The sequence below is a fragment of the Scyliorhinus torazame genome, chromosome 2 (assembly GCF_047496885.1).
Source record: "Scyliorhinus torazame isolate Kashiwa2021f chromosome 2, sScyTor2.1, whole genome shotgun sequence".
Lineage (NCBI taxonomy): Eukaryota > Metazoa > Chordata > Chondrichthyes > Carcharhiniformes > Scyliorhinidae > Scyliorhinus > Scyliorhinus torazame.
The window spans coordinates 109,812,899-109,838,258 of record NC_092708.1 but is presented as its reverse complement, the minus strand read 5'-3'; the positions used below and the strand labels follow the sequence as shown (position 1 = coordinate 109,838,258).

Below are 25,360 nucleotides of genomic sequence, written 5' to 3'. Positions count from 1 at the left end.
GAGTGATTTAGAGAGTAAATCTTTCCTTGGGTAATTTATTTTCCTTCTCCCTTTCCAGGAGATTTACAAAGATACCAATATGCAGGTTCACACGCTGAGGAGAATGATCAAGGAGAAGGAGGAGACCATACAAAGACATAATCACCTAGAGAAAAAGATTCATGAATTAGAGAAGCAAGGGTCCATCAAAGTCCAGAAGAAAGGAGATGGTGACATTGCCATTCTACCAGTTTTGTCTTCCACGACACTGTCTCCGGGTGCAGGGCACGTACCTAGCATTTATACAGGACCACCGCTTGAAGGATCGGGAATGCAACCGCTTCCCCCTCCTCCTCCATGCCTGTCGGGTGCAGGTAAGGCATTACTGAGATTGGCTTCTAAATTATTTGTGGAGAATGTCACTGAGGACTAAACATGTTACAATTACATGGCCCTGGCTGGCTGGCAATAACTATGTTGCTATTTTTATGGGAAAATATAGGCCGGAATTATCCAGCTGTTGGGATTCTCTTTTCCCGCTGGCAGCGCACCGTTTCCTGTTGGTTTCCAGGTGGCGTGGGCAGCTTCAATGGGAAATCACATTGGCAAACGGCGAGAAGAGAGAATCCAGCCGCCAGCGAATGGTGCGCCGCTGAGGACACATGGCTGGAGGAACCGGAGACTCCCGTCTATAATCTTAAATAGTAACAGTTTAAATCTGAGTTTCTGTTGAATGGGTGTGACCGTGGAAAAGTATATTAGTAGCAGTAAGAATTACTGAAAAGACTATGCAAGCACAATGAAGATAGTATTTTATCTAAACCTCATCTCACCCACTTGTAACATTAAATTGAGATTTCCATCTGTAATCTGGGACTTTTGAAATAAACACATTGCAGTGTGTTTAATATTGTTTTATGCTTACCTATTTAGGTAGCTTTGTCGGAAATGCAGTAATCGTTTAACCTTCATCCTGTGACAAAAGAAAATGCTTGCAGGACTGACAGTAGCGTTTATGCCTTGTCTGAAAGCTAATCATAACTCTTGTGTTTGTAATTTTGGCAGTACAAAATGGACCCGTGTCTGCCCAATCATCGTCGGCTCTTCCTGCTCCTCCACCACCACTGCTGCCGCCAACTTCCGAAGCTCTGCCTGCTCCTGCTCCTCCACCGCCGCCACCACCACCACCCCCACCCCCACCAGCAGCTCCTCCATTGCCTGGGACAGCCCCAACTCTAATTTTTAACCCTGGCTTAGCAGGTAACACCATGTTATCCAGTCGCAAAGTGTCACTCAGACACTCGGTTTATGGGTGATGAGACACTAATTGTTATTTTATTAGTTCAGGTAATATGGCTAATATACATTGGGTGAAAAAAAGGACTGGTTTATTCAGAAATAAAAAGGAATACTCAGCAATATTGGAAGTTTGACTACTGGATCCAGACAACACTGTGACTCTAAATGTAGAAAGTTGCATCCCATCTATTCTATCCTGGGCAGTAAAAATGGGGTGTGCATGGGTGTGGGGTATGTTACTTAATTTGTGACTTTCAGCTATAGAGCTGTAGAATCTGTGGCCCCGGTAGTTACGGGAAGGTGGGGTGGGAATGGAGTCTTGTGATTGTTTGGGTTTCATGGTAGAGGTCAGGAGTGGTCAGAGCCTGGCAGCCAGGAGTGAGAGAAGAAAAAATGGGGGAGAAGAACAGAATTGGGCCAAGGATTGTCTAATCTTGCATCAGGCAGCTTGAGATTGAAGTTTGGAGGGACAATGGGAGGGTGAGGAAGGTTGATTGCAGCAGTGGAGGGAGGCCAAAGATTTGCTTGGGAGATTGGTGGAGCATTTGCCCTGGTCCGCAGGGAATGTGCTAAAAGCACATCCCTTCTGCAACCTGCTACTACTGACTCCATTTCACTGCGCCATCTCCTGAGTCAGCCATCTCCTGAGTCTTGAGTCGGAGGTGAATTCCCTGAATAACTTTTTTTAATTATTAGCCCCGCCGCCGACCATCTCTGACCCATCGTGGAGATTTAGTATGAATCCCAATAAGTCAACCAGGTGAAGAAGGTAGAGAACCGGGAAATTCTAGAAAGTAATTTATTCATTATGATTTGTATTTTGCATTCTCTTCATATCACCATTCTAATCTTACGTTATCTGCGACAGCGGATAGGGGCTGATGACCTAGCAGAAAACAGGAATGCAAGTCATTCTAGGGATCCCATATCACCTGGCAGGAGGTTAAACAGAGTGTCATTCACTCCTCCTGACTCAGGAAATGATTGGTATCCAGAAATAATTTTTATTTTTAAAAAATCATCAGTTAGAGGGACAAAGGAAAAATAATGGAACTGGGAAGTGGGGAGAGAATGGCAAAAGAGGAAAGCTACCCAGTGTAACCATTACAAATCATGGTTCTGACATTCTGTGATTTAGGGAGAAAAGGTAACGAAAGAATAAAGACAGAAAAGGGAGAAATTATGACAGAAATGTAGTGACCATATCAAAGAATCATCATGAATTAAATTGACATCCAACAATGATTTTGGATTGAAAGAGATAAATCTTCTTTGATTCTTTTATTGGGTTGGAATTGCATGACATGGTCGTCTCATTATGGCTACTGGATGTAAAATCAATGGCATATACAGTGGATCAGTGAGATTGTATCAATCACATGACATAGCTCTGTATAATAATTGAGCTTCTGGTAAGACAATAATAACCTTTTTGCAAATTAGAAATATTATAAAAATAAAAGATCGGACAATAAATGTCATGACGAATGCATGGAATTTGTAAAAGTTGCAAAATTATTGAGGTCCATCTTGTTCTATCTGTGGCAAAATGGTGCAATAAATTTCCTCAGGCACTTTCTGCAATGAGAATGCCTGCCAATGATAAATGATTTCTGCTATCTCTTGCACACTATTTAATAACTTCTCTTTTGCTAACTCGTCTTTCTTTATCTACCCTGTCTGCTTCCATACAAGAGGGACCAATCAAGCTGTTCTGTAGGTTTCTTTATGCTCTATTGGTGCATTACACTGTATCTGTCTTTCAAGCAGTGATACATGTTGTTGACCATGGTTCTTTCAATGCATTTTATTGAACAAAAATAAAACACAACAAGCGGTTTATCTCAGTACATTACAACACTTTCTTCTGTTTCCCAGTTACCATTGTCTACTTGAAATAAAAGTTAATGATAAATGTTATAATTAACCTTCCCCCCCCACCATGGATTTGATATTTTTATTCACGATTCCAAGTGTTGGCTCAGTTGTTTGAATCAACCTGTGACACAATTACTCACTAAAAAAATACATCTATGTTTGTTGCTATAATTAAGAGCTGAAGTGAATTAGTTCATATATGTGAGGTAATAATCACAGTGGGTGGCTGCGACAATCAAATTCTATATAGTATTCTCATTCCCAGATCAGAGGTGTTTTATTTTTGTATATTGTGGATTAAACCCTGAAAATTCTAAATTGTCTTGAAAGATACCATGTGCAGTATCTCTCTTGTTTGTCCTAGTTCATGCATGTTCCAAGTGTTTTATTGTGGTCCATTAATACAGTTAGTACATGTGTTCAATTTGAATGTATCCACTCTTAATCATGGAGTTAGATGACACAAGTAGAGCCTGCGCACTGTAGACCAACTTATTTAAACTTAAATTGTGACCTCAAATGACAGGAAATGGCAACTTGCACTTGCAATTGGAAGTTCAGATTTTGAATAATAGTCACTTGGTCGTACAGAACTTGAGTGTTGCTGAAAAAAGAAGCATGTCGAAGTTTTTTGTCTTGCATTCATCAGGCCATTTCACAAGAAAACCAATATAAGGGGGAAATCAACAATTTAAACTGTTTGAGAAGAGTACTGATTGCTTGGCAACTGGACTCTGATAGACGGCAATTCCTCTCCCAATCAGATGAATGCAAGACGAAAAGCTTCAACATGCCTCTTTTATCAGCAATTTTGAACAATCCATTGAATAATTTGTCGATTTACAAATGTTTTTGATATTACCCCTGACTAGGCAATAACTGCACATTTACCAAGGCAGTTTGTCAGGTCTGTGTAGTTCACTAATCTGGGAGAAGTTAAAATTTAAGTAAATGCCGAAACTGGCCATGAAAATATTTGGAATAATTTAGTTTGGTCTTGGAATGCTAAATCTGACTGAAAATAATTAATATTTAACCTTATTTCCCCTGCTACCTGTTCGTACCCAGGTGGATGTTTTTCAGTGCCAGTGAAGAAAACTATAAAAACAAATCTGTTATTAGTTATGTGCTCACTAATGGAGTCTCCAAAAATCCCATCATGATGAATATGCAAGTTTTCTGAAGCCTAATAAAAATATAAGTATAACTTTTCCTGCTGTCATTTGGGTCACAGATAATTGCAAACTGTTAAATTTGTAATTGCATGAGAATTGGCGAGCCATTAAAACTCACAAGTGCAATGGAAGTTTGGACAGAATTGAATTTAGTATGTTATGGATGGCTTAAGTAATGAGGAACAAACTCGGAACCATTTTTTTGAGCAGCTGTGAAGATCAAGAAACCTATCAAGACCAAATTTCGTATGCCAGTCTTTAACTGGGTGGCACTGAAGCCTAATCAGATCAATGGCACTGTCTTCAATGACATTGATGATGAGAGAATTCTAGAGGTATGTCTTTAGATTATATAAGGATAAATATAGAGACGGATATTAAAAATCATGTCTGCCATTTTACATAGATACATAGAAGATAGGAGCAGGTGGAGGCCTTTTGGCCCTTCGAGCCTGCTCCGCCATTCATCACGATCATGGCTGATCATCCAACTCAATAGCCTCATACTGCTTTCTCCCCGTAGCCTTTGATCCCATTCGCCCCAAGTGCTATATCTAACCGCCTCTTGAATATATTCAAAGTTTTAGCATCAACTACTTCCTATGGTAATGAATTCCACAGGCTCACCATTCTTTTGTGGAAGAAATGTCTCCTTATCTCTGTCCGAAATGGTTTACCCTGAATCCTCAGGCTGTGATCCCAGGGGCGTCATTCTCCGACCCCCCGCCGGGTCGGAGAATGGCCGTTGGCCGCCGTGAATCCCGCCCCCGCCGAATTCTCAGGCACCGGATATTCGGCGGAGGCGGGAATCGCGCCGCGCCGGTTGGCAAGGCCCCCCCCCCCCCGCGATTCTCCGGCCCGGATGGGCCGAAGTCCCGCCGCTAAAATGCCTGTCCCGCCGGCATAGATTAAACCACCTACCTTACCGGCGGGACAAGGCGGCGCGGGCCGGCTCCGGGGTCCTGGAGGGGGGTGCGGGGCGATCTGGCCCCGGGGGGTGCCCCCATGGTGGCCTGGCCCACGATCGGGGCCCACCGATCCGCGGGCGGGCCTGTGCCATGGGGGCACTCTTTCCCTTCCGCCTTCGCAACGGTCTCCACCATGGCGGAGGCGGAAGAGACTCCCTCCACTGCGCATGCGTGGGAATGTCGTCAGCGGCCGCTAACGCTCCCGCGCATGCGCCGCCAGGGGATGTAATTTCAGCGCCAGCTGGCGGGGCACCAAAGGCCTTTTCCGCCAGCTGGCGGGGCGGAAATTCGTCCGGCGCGGGCCTAGCCCCTTAAGGTTGGGGCTCGGCCCCTAAAGATGCGGAGCATTCCGCACCTGTGGGTCGGCGCGATGCACGACTGATTTGCGCCGTTTTGGGCGCCAGTCGGCGGACACCGCGCCGATACCGGAGAATTTCGCCCCTGAACTTCAGTGAGAACAATCCCAACCTAGTCAATCTCTCCTCATATGACAGTCCCGCCATCCCTGGAATCAGTCTGCTAAACCTTCGCTGCACTCTCTCGAGAGCAAGGACATCCTTCCTCAGAGAAGGAGACCAAAACTGCACACAATACTCCAAGTGTGGCCTCACCAAGGCCCTGTACAATTGCAGCAACACATCCCTGCTTCTATACTTGAAACTTTGTGCTTAAATTGTTTTGAATATCTCAGCACTATTCTTGGCTGTATGTACAAATTCTGATTTGCAGGAACTGAATGTGGATGAGTTTGAAGAAATATTCAAAACAAAAGCCCAAGGGCAAGCCATGGATATTGTTTCTAGTAGACAAAAGGTGATCCAAAAAGGGTCAAACAAAGTGACATTGCTGGATTCCAACAGAGCCAAGAACCTTGCCATCACATTGCGAAAGGCAGGGAAAACGACTGATGAAATATGCAGGGCCATCCAAATGTGAGTAATTGAAGTCTCTTCCGGAAACAAAACCTTGTTCCGCTAGCATTTTCCAACCTTTGTTTTGAGAGGAGAGAAGAGGTTATCCTGTTTTGCTCAATTTTCACTTGTCCGTATGTTTCCAGCCCGCATGCAACCGAGCTGGTAATTGTACAATTTAGTCAATGGGCAGAATTTTATGGTTCTCTGCTGGCGGGTGTGCTGCCTGTAAAATACCCTTGGTGGCCTCCCTCCTGCCCTTCACCCAACCTATCTGCACTTTTACGTGGGGTGGGCCCCACATAATCATTGGCCTTTTCCCACAACCATTCGCGCTGCTTGAACCTCAGAGTTGTCAGCCAACCTGATTGACCAGCAGCTATCTGAGGCAGGATTTCTGCCAGATTGAGGGTGGAAGTCCCATCTCCAGCCAATTAATGTCACTTGGAGGGTTAAACGGCCGAAGGACTGCTGTGGTCAATGGGAATGTGTTCTCCTCCGACTCTTTGGGTGGAGGAGCAGTCCGCCATTGGAAGAATCCTGCCCTATAAATCGGCACTTACAGTGGCCCAACAGGTTCATGCAGTGAGTAGTTGTGAGAAACATCCCAGGAAGGAATCAATGTCCTTAGGAGAGGATTGGGACATTGTTTGACTGATCTGTTTGACTGTTTTATGTCTGGGCGAACCTGTTCTGAACCTCACCGACGTCACGTGACGTCGATGAGGTATGAATATTTAGTGAGGGGGAAATCATGTGATGGGGACCCACTATTAATATTTAAATTAATTAAAATCTATTAAAATGAAGGGTGTGAACCTCATGACGTCACCTGCGAGGGATGGGGAAAATCGGGAATTGCGACGCTGGATTCTCCGCCCCGCCACGCCACTTTTCTGCCCCGTCCCGCTGGCGGGATTCTCCGTTACGCCAGCCAGTCAATGGGTTTCCCACTTTGGGGCAGCCCCACGGCGTCGGGAAACCCCCGGGCGCTGGCAAATCGCAGAATGACGCCGACAGAGAATCTCGCCCGCGATCTCTCTTGTAAGAATTGCGTTTCCCAATTCTCGTGGTATTTTCTGCCTCGCCACCGATCTCACGGGCTCAAAATCGTCCCCAATGTTTAATAAAGTGGCTTTTTAATGATTATGGCATTGTATACTGTGAGCATTAGTAGTATATTTCTACTGAAAGTGAATATGTATCAGCCATAATTTATGTTAGAACTAATTTTTTTTGGCTTTTATTAGGTTTGACCTAAAAACATTACCCGTGGACTTTGTTGAGTGCCTGATGAGGTTTTTGCCAACAGAAAATGAAGTTAAGGTTCTGCGACAGTATGAAAGAGAGCGGAAGCCACTGGAGAATCTAACAGATGAAGACAGATTCATGGTGCAGTTCAGTAAGGTTGAAAGACTGATGCAGAGAATGACCATTATGGCATTCATTGGAAACTTTACAGAGAGTGTTCAGATGTTGACACCAGTAAGTACTTGTCACCGTTACAATCTAAATTTGAATTGGTTCGAAGATTTACCTTTGGTCCATTAAGCCCAAGAGATGCAGACGTAAACATATATGGTACATAACTGCTTGAATCAGTCATCGACAGACTTGGCTGCACCATAGCAATCAGTGCTCGCCTCTGTACAAACTGGAATACAAAGATAACAAAAGGCTTTTTCCTCCACTACCAGTCCTCTCCTTAAACCCTTGTCCTCAGCCCACTCCCATCTTCCACAACAAATGCAAGGAAACTAGTGATGATTTTATCACTCGTATTATGCCCATCAGTTCAGCTGCCTCTTCTCCACCCATTTCTGTTGACGATCAAGTCATGTTTCCCTCAATGTTCTACCTCCCTTCTCTAACAGCCAACCCACATTTGCCACTTGGCCGGAATTCTCCGGCTGTTCACTGGTGGCAGAATTCTCTGTTCTCACCGGCAGCGCACCCCACCTGTGGGTTTTCCGGCAGCATGGCGTGTCTTCAATGGGAAATGCTATTGACAAGCGGCGGGAGTAGAGAATCCTGCACCAAATATTCCATCTTTGCTAGCAGAGGTAGTGGGGCAGACTTGCAATGGAGAATCCCGGGCCTAGTTTCTCTTTGAACTCCCCTCATGTCCTCTCTGAGCTCATCTTGTCCATGGACCACCTCCTATAGTCTCAACACGATTCCACATTGCCCTTCTTAACAGCACTGTGGATGTACCTACACCACATCGACTGCTGTGGTTCAAGAAGGCAGCTCACTACCGCCTTTCTCAAGGGCAGTTAGGGATGGGCAATAAATGCTGACCTGGCCAGTGAAGACCACATCCCTTGAGGGAATAAATGTTAAAAAACTCCTGATCATGCAATTTCCCATCCTGACACTCATTAGGCATTTGTGATCTACATAACTTAGCCTCTCTGTCAGCTATGGAGCGAAAGTGAACATTTCAAATTAAAAGTTGCTAGATATTGTTGCAAAATGTATGTATATTTTTTGGATTGTTAATTAGGGGATATTGTATAGGTAAATATTCTAAAGGTCTGTACGTACGAAATGCTAATCAAAATGAGATGTCTGCAATTGTAGTTTATCCACAGTATCTCTGGGATATTCACATGTTAATCTAAATTGTTCAGAGAATTAACAAGAATGCAGTTCATTTCCTCAACCTGGGCCAATTATTAACATTCGTTTTTCATTCAGCAACTCCATGCTATAATAGCAGCATCTGTATCAATAAAATCATCTCAAAAATTGAAGAAAATACTGGAGGTAAGTAGCAATTATCTTAATGTCTGGCAGTACGAATACACCCTGAACATAAATAGAACAACAATATTGCTGCAAATGGGGTCGTTTCTAACCATTGTTCAAAATATATATATATTTGTATATAAAAAAAGTATATATTTTGTTAACAGATCTGTCTCAGTGTTGCTAATGGTGAGTTTGAATTGTGCTGATTTATAACAATTAAGGGCCGGGATTCTCCGATATCCAACAGGACGGGGCGTGGCGTGATGAGGAGTGGCGTGAACCACTCCGGCGTCGGACCGCCCAGAAGCTGCGGAATCCTCCGCACCTTCAGGGCCTAGGCGGTGCCAGCGGGGTTGTCGCCGCGCCAGCCGGCAGCGGCGGGGTTGGCGGTGCACCAACTGGCGCTGAAGGGCCTCCGCCGGCCGGCGCAAGTTGGCGCACGCGCGGGAGCGCCAGCGTGTTCCGGCGTGATCCCAGCGCATGCGCAGGGGAGTTCCTCTCTGCGCTGGCCATGGTGGACCGTTACAGCGGCCGGCGCGGAGGGAAAGAGTGCCCCTACAACACAGGTCTGCCCGCAGATCGGTGGGCCACCGGCTGGCGCACCCCCCCCCCGCGATTCTCCGGCCCGGATGGGCCGAAGTCCCACTGCTAAAATGCCTGTCCCGCGGCGTAGATTAAACCACCTACCTTGCCGGCGGGACAAGGCGGCGCGGGCGGGCTTCGGGGTCCTGGGGGGGGCGCGGGGCGATCTGGCCCCGGGGGGTGCCCCCACGGTGGCCTGGCCCGCGATCGGGGCCCACCGATCCGCGGGCGGGCCTGTGCCGTGGGGGCACTCTTTTCCTTCCGCCTTCGCCACGGTCTCCACCATGGCGGAGGCGGAAGAGACTCCCTCCAATGCGCATGTGCGGGAATGCCGTCAGCGGCCGCTAACGCTCCCGCGCATGTGCCGGCCGGAGATGCGCCATTTTATTTTCTGACCATGATAGCCTGGCTTCTCACACTTGTTCCTCCCCTTCCACAAGGTAGAATTTACAAGTAGTTGCCAAACATTAATCGTAGCATAAAACTAATTACTTCTCTGAAAGCAGTGACTTTAAAGAGAAAGACCAGTCAGTTTTAACATTGCTGCACTATTGCAGCTGAACATTAGTTTCCTCCAAGGCCAAACTGCTCATGAAAGTAATGGGAGGCTTTATAATGGTGTATTAAAGGCTTTGCTCCAAGCAGTGCATTTTAAATATATTCAATAATCTTTCATAGTTTTTGATTGACTCAAATTTCTGCAGTTAATCTAAAGATCTAGCTATAGCCATTCTCTGCTTATTTCAGTGATTGTCGCCACAGCCCCTTCAAACCTCGAACAAGGCGGCATGGTAGCACAGTGGGTAGCACTGTTGCTTCACAGCTGCAGGGTCCCAGGTTTGATTCCCGGCTTGGGTCACCGTCTGTGTGGAGTCTGCACATTCTCCCTGTGTCTGCGTGGGTTTCCTCCGGGTGCTCCGGTTTCCTCCCACAAGTCCCGAAAGACGTGCTGTTAGGTAATTTGGACATTCTGAATTCTCCCTCTGTGTACCCAAACAGGCGCCGGAATGTGGCGTCTAGGGGATTTTCACAGTAACTTCATTGCAGTGTTAATGTAAGCTTACTTGTGACAATAAAGATTATTATGACATATTTGCTGACTCACCATGAACGGGCGGCACGGTGGCGCAGTGGTTAGCACTGCTGCCTCACAGCTTCAGGGTCCCGGATTCAATTTCAGCCTCTGGTGACTGTCTAGACTGTGTGGAGTTTGCACTTTCTCCCCATGTCTGAGTCGGTTTCCTCCGGGTGCTCCGGTTTCCTCCCACAGTCCAAAGATGTGCAAGTTAGGTGGATTGGCCATGCTACATTGCCTCTTAGTGTCCAAAAGGTTAGGTGGGGTTACTGGGTTACAGGGATAGGTTGGCGGCGTGGGCTTACGTTAAGGTGCTCTTTCCAAGGGCTGGTGAAGACTTGATGGGCCGAATGGCCTCCTGCACTGTAAATGCTATAATTCTATGAACCGGCTTCAATTCCAGCCTTGGGTGACTGTCTTTGCGGAGTTTGCATGTTCTTCCCGTGTCTGCATGGGTTTCCTCCAGGTGTTCTGGTTTCCTCCTACAGTCCAACGATTTGCAGTTTGGTGGATTGGCCATGCTGAATTGCCCCTTAGTGTCCAAAGATGTGCAGGGTAGGTGGGGTTACAGGGATAGGGCGGGGAGTGGGTATCGATGGGCCGAATAGCCTCCATCTGCACTGTAGGAATTCTGTAGTTCTAATTCTATTCTATGGTTCTATGGAACAATGTCAAGGGAAATCTATTATTGATTATTCAAGAACACTAGTGTTCACCGGTAGTGAGAGATTCATTGATTTAGATTTATTTGGAAGTGATTTTTAAAGGCTAGAATCTTGCAGCACTCAAAGCCCTGTTATTGGTTTCATAAATAATAATAAGATTTCAGCAGCTGAAGAACCCTGCTGTGTTATAGGATTGTGTGAATTTGGACAGTTAAAGACAATAAAAATTGAATAGCAGCTGTAAATAGTGTTAAAATTATAGAACATTAAAATAAAATCCATTTGTCGCTAACTGAGTGTAGATTGGATGAAATGGTACCTATCACTAGATGTACTGCTGAAGTGTTAATTCCCAATAATATCACCAGCAAGTCGTTGCAATATATCACACAAGTTTACAATTTATCCAAGTCTGTCAGTAGTTATTAATTTAAATTTTCTGTCCATCTGCAGATAATTTTGGCACTTGGCAATTACATGAACAGCAGCAAGAGGGGAGCAGTGTATGGATTTAAACTGCAGAGTTTAGACTTGGTAAGAGATCTACATTATAAACTAGCAAATGTGCGACTTTATACATAAAAATGCATTGAAACTTTAAGTGTACGCAAAATTAATCGATATATTAAATTACTTAAGACTAATTATTTTCTACATTTCCTTTAATAGCTTTTAGATACAAAGTCAACAGATCGCAAACAGACCTTGTTACATTACATTGCAAATGTCATTAAAGAGAAGTATCCTGATGTATCCCTCTTCTACAATGAAATCCACTATGTGGAGAAAGCAGCTGCAGGTAACATTTCGCTTTAAGAAAATGTTGCTAAACCTGGAGAAGGGTTTTATTTGTTCTGTTGGTATCTGTAGCAGAGTAGGTAGAAAAGGGAACTGTTCCCAGAGTTTCACCAGTAGTGGTGTTGAACTGACCACTGTACATGTCAGAATGTATTAAACGTTTAAAGAAAGTTGAAGACCCATTATATTGTGGGATGCAGAGGTGGCATGCTAATTGCATGCCAGAGAGGAAATTATGTATCAGCAAGGATTCTTAAAGTCACTTTAATTGTTGATTTAAAAAAATATATATTTTTCTTCAGCAGAATTTTAGATTTGTTTTATTATGAACAATCAGACATAAATTGGACCCAAACGAGACCAGGTTAAATTTGGAGAAAATTCAATATTTTTTATTTGGAACTTTGCCAAGAAAGATACTGGGCGAAATTCTCCGACCCCCCGCCGGGTCGGAGAATCGCCGGGGGCTGGCGTGGGGCGTCATTCTCCGACCCCCCGCCGGGTCGGAGAATGGCCGTTGGCCGCCGTGAATCCCGCCCCCGCCCCCGCCGAAGTCTCCGCTCCCGGAGATTGGGCGGGGACGGGAATCCGGCCACGCCGGTTGGCGGGACCCCCCGCTGGATTCTCCGGCCCGAATGGGCCGAAGTCCCGCCCAGGAATTGCCTGTCCCGCCGACGTAAATCAAACCTGGTATTTACCGGCGGGACCAGGCGGCGTGGGCGGGCTCCGGGGTCCTGGGGGGGGGGGGCGGGGCGATCTGACCCCGGGGGGTGCCCCCACGGTGGCCTGGCCCGCGATCGAGGCCCACCGATCCACGGGCGGGCCTGTGCCGTGGGGGCACTCTTTCCCTTCCGCCTCCGCCACGGGCTCCACCATGGCGGAGGCAGAAGAGACTCCCTCCACTGCGCATGCGTGGGAAGCTGTCAGCGGCCGCTGACGCTCCCGCGCATGCGCCGCCCGGAGATGTCATTTCCGCGCCAGCTGGCGGGGCACCAAAGGCCTTTTCCGCCAGCTGGCGGTGCGGAAATTCGTCCTGCGCCGACCTAGCCCCTCAAGGTTGGGGCTCGGCCCCCAAAGATGCGGAGCATTCCGCACCTTTGGGGCGGCGCGATGCCCGTCTGATTTGCGTCGTTTTGGGCGCCAGTCGGCGGACATTGCGCCGTTTCCGTAGAATTTCGCCCACTGTAATACTGTTGTTTTTAAAAAGCTAATTGTTTAATTGACAGATAGCGCGAACATCCGAGTTGTGCAACAAAGTTTTGAAACAATTAATTTTATTCTGTAATACTATGAAATTTTGATCCAAGCGTCACAATTTGTAGCAAATGTATGTGTTTAATCAGCATTTGATTGTATTCATAACATTTGAGGTATTGATGATTTATTCTGATTTTGATGTTTTACCTAGTGTCCCTAGAGAATGTCTTACTGGATGTTAAAGAGCTACAAAGAGGCATGGACCTTACAAAGAGGGAGTACACCATGCATGAGCATAATGTTGTGCTAAAAGACTTTCTTAATGCCAATGAAGGAAAACTGAAAAAGCTGCAGGATGATGCAAAAATATCACAGGCAAGAATTCTTTCCAGTAATTACTCCCACTGAACAAAGCTGGTTCAGAAATGTTTGAGATTCTTGAGAAAAATAACAGTAACATAGAATTTCCAGGATTGCCAAACGTTTCCTAATTCTGATATTTAAACTGCACACATGCCGGCCATTAATATTTCCACTTGTTGATGCCAGCTGACAGAATTAACTGAAGGATTTAAACTTCCAATGCGATCCCGCGGACCCATTTAAGCCGAAAGTTTCTTTTTGCCGTTCTTCTACAATTTGAATCAAAACCTTGGGCGTCATTCTCCGACCCGTTGGCCGCCGTGAATCCCGCCCCCGCCGGTTGCCGAAGTGTCCGGTGCCGGAGATTGGGTGGGGGCGGGAATCAGGCCGCGCCGGTTGACGGGCCCCCCGCTCGATTCTCCGGCCCGGATGGGCCTAAGTCCCGCCGATAAATTGCCTGTCCCGCCGGCGTAAATTAGAGTACCTATTTACCGGCGGGACAAGGCGGCATGGGCGGGCTCCGGGGTCCTGGGGGGGGGCGCGGGGTGATCTGGCCCCGGGGGGTGCCCCCACGGTGGCCTGGCCCGCGATCGGGGCCCACCGATCCGCGGGCGGGCCTGTGCCGTGGGGACACTCTTTCCCTTCCGCCTCCGCCACGGTCTCCACCATGGCGGAGGCGGAAGAGACTCGCCCCACTGCGCATGCGTGGGAAACTGTCAGTGGCCGCTGACGCTCCCGCGCATGCGCCGCCCCGACATGTCATTTCCGCGCCAGCTGGCGGGCAACAAAGGCCGTTTCCGCCAGCTGGCGGGGCGGAAATCTCTCCGCCGTCGGCCTAGCCCCTCAATGTTGGGGCTCGGCCCCCCTCCGCACCTTTGGGGCGGCGCGATGCCCGTCTGATTGGCGCCGTTTTGGGCGGATTTCACCCCTTGACTCACTTCTCTTTAAATTCAAATGGAAACTAGAGCGCAGCTCCTGCACTGATTTTCTGTACTTGTGATTCCCGCACCCATGAGCATTGGTGTGTGATACATAAGCCGGAATTCTCCGGTCATTGCGATTCAATTTTCTCGCCAGCAGCGCACCCTCGCCAGCGGGTTTCGCAGCATGGGGTGGTTACAATGAGAAATCCCATTGACAATCAGCGGGTAGGTAGAATCCCGCAATGTCGAGAAACACACGACTAGCAGACCGGACAAATCCAGCCCATCGTATCACAGACAACACAACCCCTTGGGCGAGATTCTCCGACCCCCCGCCGGGTCGGAGAATCGCCGGGGGCTGGCGTGAATCCCGCCCCCGCCGGTTGCCGAATTCTCTGGCACTGGAGATTCGGCGGGGGCGGGAATCGCTCTGCGCCTCCCCCCCCACCACCCGGCGATTCTCCAGCCCGGATGAGCCGAAGTCCCGCTGCTGGAATGCCTGTCCCGCCGGCGTGGATTAAACCACCTCTCTTACCGGCGGGACAAGGCGGCGCGGGCGGGCTCCGGGGTCCTGGGGGGGGCGCGGGGCGATTTGGCCCGGGGGGGTGACCCCACGGTGGCTTGGCCGGAGATCGGGGCCCACCGATCCGCAGGCGGGCCTGTGCCGTGGGGGCACTCTTTTCCTTCCGCCTTCGCCATGGTCTTCACCATGGCGGAGGCGGAATAGACCCCCTCCACTGCACATGCGCGGGGATGCCGTGAGCGGCCGCTAACGCTCCCGCGCATGCACCACCCGGCAATGTCATTTCTGCGCCAAAAGGCACCAAAGGCTTTCCCGCCAGCTGGCGGGGCGGAAATCAGTCCGGCGCAGGCCTAGGCCCACAAAGTTAGGGCTCGGCCCCTCAAGATGCGGAGGATTCCGCGCCTTTGGGGCGGCGCGACGCGGGACTGATTTACGCCGTTTTTGCCGCCGGTCGGCGGACATCACGCCGATACCGGAGAATTTCACCCAAGGAGCTGGATTCTCCATTCTGGAGACTAAGTCCCCATGCTGGAATGAAAATTGTGGCGTTTAACGACGGAAAAATCGTCGTGAAGCAACCACCGATTCTCCATTCCGGGGTGGGGGACTAGCAGCCAGGCAGCATGGAGCTCCCAGCTCTAGCTGCCGATACGACCTGGTGAATTGCTGGGTCCGTGGCTGCGCATGCGCAAGGCGGCGGCCTGCAGCGGCTGCGCCGTGCTTCATGGCGGATGCCACTCGCAGACCCGGCCTGCGAAATAGTCCCCCCTTCGACCGGCTCGTTCGCCCCAGACCGCCCCTCCACAGTGCCCCCAGCCCCGAATCTGTCCACCCCTGCCCGTGGATCAGCCTTCAGCCGACTGTGTCGGCGCTAAACTGAGTCCGCAGCCGCCACGCTGGGTTCCCGTCGGGTGAGACCACAAGTGTCCCACGCCATCGGGAATTCAGCTGGTCGGGGACGGAGCACAGCGGGGCGGGACTCAGCGCCGAATGCGATTTTGGCGTCGGGGATCGGAGAATCCAGCCCAAGATTTGTGGCTCTGAGTGCCACCGGCTGAAAGTGTTTGAATAGCTGACATGTTGCTAGTGCTTTATTCTGTTGCTATCTCCACACTTAACTGTTCATTGAAACACCCACCTCAGGCAGAGACAGGAGAATTTCTAATGGAGTACAAGGAAATGGTAGAGATACTAAACAATTACTTTTGTGTCTATCTTCACGGAGAGAATTAAACTGTTATCTGAAAAGGAAGAATGCGTAGTGTTGTGGGGCAGAGGTAGAAGAAAGTCAATGAGGATTTTGTGAAGGTCACGAAGAGTCCAGCGCGGATTTGTAGAGTCTAACAGAAAGTAACTTTTATTTACAACAATGTTTTCACAGCTCCAGCAGTTCACTACTGGTTTTATCTCTTCAGCCGGTACCACACTGACCAACTCTATTTTTACAGCTTAAAGGCCCATGATTGCCTCGTCCCCCTCACTGGGGGAGCTCATGGGCGGGATTCTCCGAAATGGAGGCAGAGTGTTTGCACCGTCGTGAACGCCGTTGAGGTTCACGACGGTGCGAACGGCCCCTATTCGACCGATTCAGGGCCCGATAATGGGCTAGGAGCGGCGGCGCGTTATTTACGCGCACCAGACCTTGGAGCCGCGTCAAGGCGGTGCCGCATACATGACTCGGCCGGCGATGCATAACTGCCGTCACCCGCGCATGCGTGGTTGCCGTCCTCTCCGAGTCCGCCCCGCAAGAAGATGTCAGACGGATCTTGTGGGGCTGCGGAAGAAAGGAGGTCCTCCTTCAGAGAGGACGGACCGACGATCGGTGGGCACCGATCGCGGGCCAGACCCCATTTCAGGCCCCCCCCCCCCCCGGTGCAGGATCCCCCCCACCCCCCCCCCCCCCGCCCCCGCGCAGGCCGCCCCCCCAGCGTTCCCACGCTGTTCCTGCCGGCAGCGTCCAGGTGTGGATGGCGCCAGGGAGAACCCGCCATTTTGAGCTGGCCGCTCGGCCCATCCGGGCGTGAGAATAGCAGGGATGCTGGAGAATCGCCATTTTGGGTGTCTCGGGCGATTCTCCGGCCTGCGCCGTGCGGAACTCGACGGGGCCGTTCTCGCCGCTTGGGAGAATCGCGGGAGGGTGTCGGACCGGCGTCGCGGGAAAATATGGCGACCCAGGCGATTCTCCCAACCGGTGCGGGAGCGGAGAATCGCGCCCCGTATTCCTCAAGAGACATGGGGTTAGCAGTTGTCCCCAGCCAATAGGATCCCAGAGGGAATTGCTCATTCAGGGAGTCAGTGCAGACATGATGAACTAAATGGTCTCCTTCTGCACTGTGACAATTCTGTGATTCTGTGTAAGCTGATTTCCCCACTCAAGGGCATTTTCCAGGAATGCATGGACTCCGAACACCTGTATCATCATCTGTCAACTTAAAGGGATAGAAAATCAAGAGGTCTTCTTATTTCCAGGATCTGCTGTCTGAGGGGGTACATTTGGGAAATCAGCCCAAACATAACCTTTCTTCTGCCTTTGCCCCACAATTCTATATGTAGAATTCTAATAGCAAGATAATGGATTGTTATAGGAAGCAATCCTGGCACTGTTGGAAAAGCGTACTATTGCTGGCAAATATAATTAGTTGCTGGATGCTGTCATCAAGGTCAGACTGAGATTTCAACTTCTGTATCCAGGCCAGCAGATGATTTCTTTACTGCCCATGCTAACCTTCTCTTGACATTCAAATTGCAGCCAACACTTAATTGGCAAAATGCTGCAGTTGTGGGTGGCACCCCTCTCCAAAGCAGGATCACCCCCACCTCTCTAACCTGAGACTTTACACGCCAGGACCTCTGCCATCTCTGTAAAATTTGTGCTACTTGAGCTCACACCCAATTCTACTGTATATTCAACCTCATGAATGGGATTCAGCCCCTCACCCACAGCCCTGCATTCAAAATTGGCAATACTTTCTGTAAAAGAAAATACACAGTGGTGAAAATAAATCTCAACAATCTTCAGCAATCCCTCGAGGAGCCAGTGGAGATGAGTTAGAACTGACACATGACCAGTTTAGATCAAACAGGCCCTTTCATTGAAACTGTAACTTCCTTTACAAACACCAGATGGCTCTGTGCATCAAAAGATATCTGTGGTTAGTTAAGGTTTCATTTTTCAGCCATATTTTCACCATCTGCCATGGCGGGATTCGAACCCAGGTCCCCAGAGCCGGGTCCTGGATCTCTGGAATACTAGTCCAGTGACATATTTCCCAACCTCTTGGTTTTTGTGTGATAGGGGGCAAAATTCTCCCCCAACGGCGCGATGTCCGCCGACTGGCGCCAAAAACGGCGCCAATCAGACGGGCATCGCGCCGGCCCAAAGGTGCGGAATGCTCCGCATCTTTGGGGGCCGAGCCCCAACATTGAGGAGCTAGGCCAACGCCGGAGGGATTTCCGCCCCGCCAGCTGGCGGAAATGGCGTTTGTTGCCCCGCCAGCTGGCGGAAATGGCGTTTGTTGCCCCGCCAGCTGGCGCGGAAATGCGGCGCATGCGCGGGAGCGGCAGCGGCCGCCGACAGTTTCCCGCGCATGCGCAGTGGGGAGAGTCACTTCCTCCTCCGCCATGGTGGAGACCGTGGCGGAGGCGGAAGGGAAAGAGTGCCCCCACGGCACAGGCCCGCCCGCGGATCGGTGGGCCCCGATCGCGGGCCAGGCCACCGTGGGGGCACCCCCCGGGGTCAGATCGCCCCGCGCCCCCCCCAGGACCCCGGAGCCCGCCCGCGCCGCCTGGTCCCGCCGGTAAATACCAGCTTTGATTTACGCCGGCGGGACAGGCAATTTCTGGGCGGGACTTCGGCCCATTCGGGCCGGAGAATTGAGCGGGGGGTCCCGCCAACCGGCGCGGCCCGATTCCCGCACCCGCCCAATCTCCGGTACCGGAGACTTCGGCGGGGGCGGGATTCACGGCGGCCAACGGCCATTCTCCGACCCGGCGGGGGGTCGGAGAATGACGCCCCTGATTTCTACTAATCATCCCACATCGAGGTAGGATTAACTCAGAAGGTTAGTTTATTGCAGCCATTCAAAAACCGTGAAAAGGAGGGTCCACAATGTCCCTCTCTGCACTTGAACAGTACAGGAAGGAACAGAGAAAAAGTGGTTTTACAGTCCAGAGACCGCAGGGAAAATAAATATTAGTTCATCTGGGCCCCAGAATCAAAGCCCAATGAAGAATTATTTCATGGAGATCAGTGGGCTGAAAACCGGTGCTATAAAAGCTGGATTTCCGGTCGTGTTGTCATCACAGAAAGAAGTAGAGATGCAGCGATGAATGAGTTTTGTACACGCTGGTACAACATTTCCAACAGAGTCAGGTTAGAAGGAGGGACCAATTGTCCAGTTTGGCCTGGGCTTGCTTCAGTCTGGCCTGTCAGTCAGGTGTTAAACACCAGACTGGAGCTTGCAGCTCAGGAAGGCAATTTTAACCTGTTCAACACACCAGAGTCCGAGCGCACTGTGTGTGACCGTACCTCTCCACAATGTCTTCAACAAAGCAGATTCATCCAGTGCCGGTAAATTGACTTTGTATTCCAGGCTGATAACATCTCAGCCATTATGGGTTGAGAGAGGTGCTATTTGATGAGGGTCTGGTGTTTGGGAAGGCATCATTTCTCTGTAGGCTCACAGACTCCTTCGCAAGTCTGATTTGTCAAAAGCAGACAGACTTCCAGATCTCCCTTTGAGGTTGGGCTGTGCCGTTCCCAGGTGGTTTGGTAGAAACACTTTAGACATAACGAGATGTGACATTCCTGAAACTAAGAAGTGAATTCTTCTGTTCCGGAGAGTCTCAGATGATAACTCACAGACAGAGGGTCAGCCATCTTAATGGTCTTTGTTCAGCCAGAAGGTCCAGTTTAAAAATAAAAAATAGGAATAGGGATATATTTTTATAAAAACATATAGTGTTAGATTCTGATTCATCACACTGAGGAGCATCAGTAAGATCAATAACATTTGAAGGGTGACAAGTTGGCACAGTGGTTAGCACTGCTGCATAACAGTGCCGGGGACCTGGATTCGATTCGGCCTTGGGTGACTGTGTGCCGTTTGTTCTCCCCCTATCCGCGTGGGTTTCCTCCGGGTTCTCTGGTTTCCTCCCACAGTCCAAAGATATGCACGCATTGGCCATGCTGAATTGCCCTTTAGTGCCCAAAGGTTGGGTGGGGTTACAGAGATAGGGCAGGGGATTGAGCGTAGGTAGGGTGGTCTTTTGAAGGGTCGGTGTATACTCTTGATGGGCCGAATGGCCTGCATGTGCACAGTAGAGATTCCATGATTCTATGATACTGATGTTTTGCAGTGACTATTAATTCAGAATTCAATGAACGAGGGAAGTGTGGGCATTTGGAGATTTCTGCCATTTGAAGGCAAGTAGGATTTGGGTATATCCAGTCACATTGACGTTTGATGTTAAAAAACATTGGGAACTGAGATATACATTCAAACAAAACAACATAAAGTAACTTGATTATACTTAATCTGCATACAGATATGAACAAATTTGTATTTATAAATTTCATCCTTGGGTTTTCCCTAATGCATTTTCCAGCCAAGTGAAGGACTTGAAGTGGAGTCGGTGTTTGGAAGAAGACTTAAGTAGCAACCAATTTAGACAGTTAAAGTCACACAAACAGAAATGAGAGAAATTTCTGGATAATCTGATCCAATTGTGTTTGAGGGATAAATGCCAGGACAATGGGAAAATGTCCCTGCTTTTCAAATAGTGCCACAGGATCGTTAAGAGCCACCCAAGAGGACAGATGAGGCCTTGGTTTAACATCTCATCAGAAAGATGCCACCTTTAACAATGCAGGACTTCCACTAGAATTCTGAACCTCTGATCTTCTGATTCGTGAGCCAAAGCTGAGATTTTAAATGGAGAAAAACATAAAAAATAAATGTGAACCAAACAATATATAATATTCCTAATTTATGTCACATGAAAAAATAAAGATGACATTTAATGATATAATTCTGATTTAAACGTAGCCTTGGTATTCATTACACAGCTGTTTGAATAGTTTACTGTAATTTTCTCTAGCATTTATGTGATTATCACAAAATATCACAGAAGCACAGAATAGCTACGGCACAGAAGGAGGCCATTTGGCCATTCCCCTCCCTTTCCCCCTGCTCATTGTTTCTATTTGAATAATCATCGAATGCCCTCCTGAATGCCTAGTTGAAGATGAGCTGTGAAAATAACCTTTAATTTAACAGTTTTGATGTAAATTCTTAGGTTCTTTCCTGCACTCCATTTTTATTCTTATTTCTTTATTTCAGATTATTTGAGATACGTTACATATATGTATGTATGGAAGCAAAACTCGTGTAGTTTAATAATGGCATTTGTGAAACATATTTAGGCTGGAGATATAAAAATGGACTAGTTAACACATTGGTTTTCAGTTAATAATAATAATCACTTATTGTCACAAGTAGGCTTCAATGAAGTTACTCTGAAAAGCCCCATGTCACCACATTCTGGCGCCTGTTCGGGCAGGCCGATACGGGAATTGAACCCGTGCTGCTGGTCTTGTTCTGCATTACAAGCCAGCTATTTAGCCCACTGTGCTAAACCAGCCCCTAAACCAGCCCCATTGTCCTGTCATTTATCCTTCAAACACAACATTGAACCAGTATAATGTTGATAACTGCAATGAACGATAACTGCGTCTCTGCACATTAAAGAGTCTTGGGTAAAAGAAATGGGATAAAATGTTTGGGTTATTAAAATGTTGAGTATATCAGTAAGTCGTCATTAGTATTTAATTACACTAATTTTGAGTCACATGATTTTTCTTCGAACTTTATCATACATTTTTCGAGCTTTTGCTGTTTTAGTCTTAATGTTTCCCATTTTATATGATTCTCAGGATGCCTTTGATGAGGTGGTTAAATACTTTGGAGAGAACACAAAGACAACCCCACCATCAGTCTTCTTCCCTGTAATTGTGAGATTTGTGAAGTCATATAGGGTAAGAGCCTTTCACGTGTCCAGTATGCAAAACATTCAGCCAGATTTGGGCCGGTATTCTCCAGTCATTGCGATTCACTTTTCCCGCTGGCAGTGTATTCCCGCCAGAGGGTTTTATGGCGGTGTGGGGGTGGTTACAATGGGAAATCCCATTGACACCGGAGGGAAGATAGAATTCCGCCACCAGCGAAAGGCACGCTAGCCAGAAACATGTGACTGGGGCACCGTTGAATCTCGCTCTTGATGTGGATTGTAGGTATGAGTCTTTGACATGTGTGAAAACAGAAAATATTGGAAAACCTCAAGCAGGTCTACTAATATCTGTGGAGAGAGGAACAGAGCTAATGTTTTGAGTCAAATGACTCTTCTTCAGAACAAGAGCTATTAAACTTGAAACAATGGGCCATAACTTCCTGGTCCCCCAGCATCGGATTGTGTGGGGTGGAAGGGGGAGGTGTACACCAATGATGTGCTGGAGCATCCCTCTTGGAAGTTCCCATATAAGGGTTTACCAACGAATTGTCCAGTGGGGCTAACTTCGCCTGAACAATTGCACTGGGCTGGGAAGCACCCAATGAAGCGATTCAATTGCTAACTTTGGATGGTTCTGCCCATTTTACACTCAAAGTTACTCTTAAAGAGTTAGAAGGAAAAAAGGCACTTCTAACTACAGCCTAACTATTTTAAAGACATCGACCGAGCCTCACATGGATCACGCCCCCCAGAGATTCCCCAAGTCCACCAACCCCCTCCCCGAGTCAAACAGCACCTCACCCACCCAAACAGTACACACCCGGCCTTCTCTCTAGTGAAGAGTATTTCACAAAGGGTTGGAGTTGCAACATTATGGGCTGGATTCTCTGTTTTTGGGACCAAGTCCCCACGCCGTCATGAAAACTGTGGTATTTTACGCCAGGAAAACTGGCGTCAAAAGGCCACAGATTCACCGTTTTGCTGGGGGCTAGCAGAGAGCCAGTAGGGAGGCTCTCACTGCCGATATGGCCCCCAGCACTTTCGGGTCAGAGGCCGCGCCTACGCACGGCCTGCAGTGGCCGTTCCGTGCTCCATGGCGGACTCAGCCTGGACCCGCAAAGTAGTGCCCCGGACCACCCACCCACAGTGCCCTCAGCCTCGAATGTAGCCCCCCCCCCCTCTCGGCCAATCGCCCCTTCCCCGACTGTGGTGGCCCCGGACTGAGTTTGCAGCCGCCTCGCGAGGTTCCTGGACGGCTGGGACCACAAGAGTCCCACGCCATTGGGAATTCGGCCAATCTGGAACGGAGCATTGCGGGGTGGGCCTCAGGCATTGGCATGAGGCGATGAATATTCAGCGCGGCTTACTCCACGAGTATGTCGATTTTCGGGGGGGGGGGGGGGGTTGGGCGGAGAATTTAAAAACTGTTTTTTAAATGTATGATTAAATACATCACTTTGTAACTCTGCAATTTTTAGTCTCAAATGAGTATATCAATTCATGGGGCATCACGGTGGTGCACTGATTAGCACGGGTTCAAGCCTGGCCCCTGGTCACAAAGTGTCAAGTTGTGTATCTTTTTTAATAGCAAGCAGATCAGGACAATGAGCTGAGGAAGAAACAGGAACAGGCACTGTTGAATAAAATCCTCGAACAGGAAGCCATGTTGGAACAGCAGGATGAAAAGGTAAATTGATATTGGCTGAAGATGTGATTCAAAATTTGTCTTTTATTTGATCATTGGAAGAAGGCATCATTGAATAAGCCAAAATTTGATGCCTGTGCCGAATTGCCCTTGAGAAGGTGGTGGTGATGCCTTCTTCAACCGCTGCCGTCCATGTAGTTTAGGTACACACACAGTGCAGTTACGGAGGGAGATCCAGAATTTTGACCTAGCGGCAGTGAAGGAAAGGTGATATGTTTCCAAGTCAGGATGGTGTATGACTTGGAGCGGAACTTGCAAATGTCCTAGTGGGTTTGGGAGGTGCTGTCGAAGGAGCCTTGATGAGTTGCTGCAGTGCATCTTGCAGTTGATACACACTGCTGCCACAGTTGGCAGTGGTGGAGGCAGTGAATGTTGAAGGTGGTGGATGGCGTGCCAATCAAGCGGGCTGCTTTTTACCTGGATGGTGTTGAGCTTCTTCAGTGTTGTTGGAGCTGCACTTATCCACGCAAGTGGAGAGGATTCCATCACACTTGCGACATGTGCCAGTTAAGTTAGGTGAATTGGCCATGCTAAAATTGCCTCTTAGTTTCCATTGGTTACGTGAGGTTGCAGGGATAGGGTGGGGGAGTAGGCCTAGCTATGGTGCTCTTTCAGAGGGTCGGTGTAGACTCGATGGACCAAATAGCCTGCTTCTGCACTGTAGGGATTCTATGATTCTATAATGGAAAAGCATTGGCAAGTCTAGAGGAAAATCACTCATTCCAGTCTATCCAGCCTCTGATCTGTTCCTGTTCTTGTAGCTTCAGTATTAATATGGTTGGTCCAGTTAAAAGTCCAGCAGTGGACCCTATCTTCAGCGAGAACACGGGATTTTATCTCCACAAGGACTGTGGCGGTCACTCCAACCAATAATGCCATGGACAGATGCATCTGCGACAGGTAGATCAATGAGAACAAGGTCAAGTAGGATTTACCCTCACGTTAGTTCTCTGACCACCTGTTGCAGGCCCAGTTTGGCAGCTATGTCCATCAGGACTTTGTTAGCATGGTTAACAGCACCTCCTGACTATTGAGTTTGCCAGCTAGTGCACATGTTTCTGTGCTACACTGCATTTGAAAATGGTGAAGGAGTACTGATTCATCAGCTGAGGGATGGGCAGTAGGTGATGAGCAGCAGGTAGTTTCCTTACTGATCTGTGACCTCATGCAATGAGACTTCATGGGGCCTTGAGTCAGTCATGCCACACAAGTGTTAATCTTGAGGACTCCCAGGGCCATTTCCTCCCGACTATATCTGATCTCCGGTGATGGGACAGGACATACCCAGGGATGGTGATGGAGGAATGGGGACATTGGTTGTACTTTATGATTCTGTGAGAATGACCCAGGTCAGACAGTTACTTGAGAAAGGCCATTCGTAAACCAGGTGAATTTTTAGTGACAAATGTGTTTTGTGGCCATCATCACTGGTATTCATTTTTTTTATCCCATCCTTAAATTTACAAAGCCAATGCGCAGAGTGGACAGGGCAAACCCTGAATCCACCTCATTGCTTGCTCCAAAAAATAATTCAAATTCAAATTGAAGCCAATCTAT

General features: G+C 48.4%; 1 protein-coding gene across 8 annotated transcripts in view; it reads left to right on the top strand.

Annotated features, from left to right (window-relative positions):
- LOC140390359 (formin-like protein 2) overlaps positions 1 to 25,360 on the top strand; it is a 378,101-nt gene that overhangs the window by 328,728 nt on the left and 24,013 nt on the right. For 5 of the 8 annotated variants that reach the window (XR_011934621.1, XM_072475489.1, XM_072475483.1 and 2 more), the window contains exons 14-25: positions 59 to 353; positions 1,045 to 1,239; positions 2,974 to 2,994; positions 4,542 to 4,666; positions 6,029 to 6,231; positions 7,461 to 7,695; positions 8,911 to 8,979; positions 11,740 to 11,820; positions 11,956 to 12,085; positions 13,493 to 13,656; positions 22,025 to 22,126; positions 23,687 to 23,785. Coding sequence is in view for 7 of the 8 variants with exons in the window: in XM_072475489.1 (XP_072331590.1) it covers positions 59 to 353; positions 1,045 to 1,239; positions 2,974 to 2,994; positions 4,542 to 4,666; positions 6,029 to 6,231; positions 7,461 to 7,695; positions 8,911 to 8,979; positions 11,740 to 11,820; positions 11,956 to 12,085; positions 13,493 to 13,656; positions 22,025 to 22,126; positions 23,687 to 23,785 (1,719 nt within the window). In the remaining variant the exon portion in view is untranslated. The remainder of the gene's footprint in view (positions 1 to 58; positions 354 to 1,044; positions 1,240 to 2,973; positions 2,995 to 4,541; positions 4,667 to 6,028; positions 6,232 to 7,460; positions 7,696 to 8,910; positions 8,980 to 11,739; positions 11,821 to 11,955; positions 12,086 to 13,492; positions 13,657 to 22,024; positions 22,127 to 23,686; positions 23,786 to 25,360) is intronic. The other 3 variants (XM_072475506.1, XM_072475478.1, XM_072475497.1) reach the window with 1 other exon arrangement.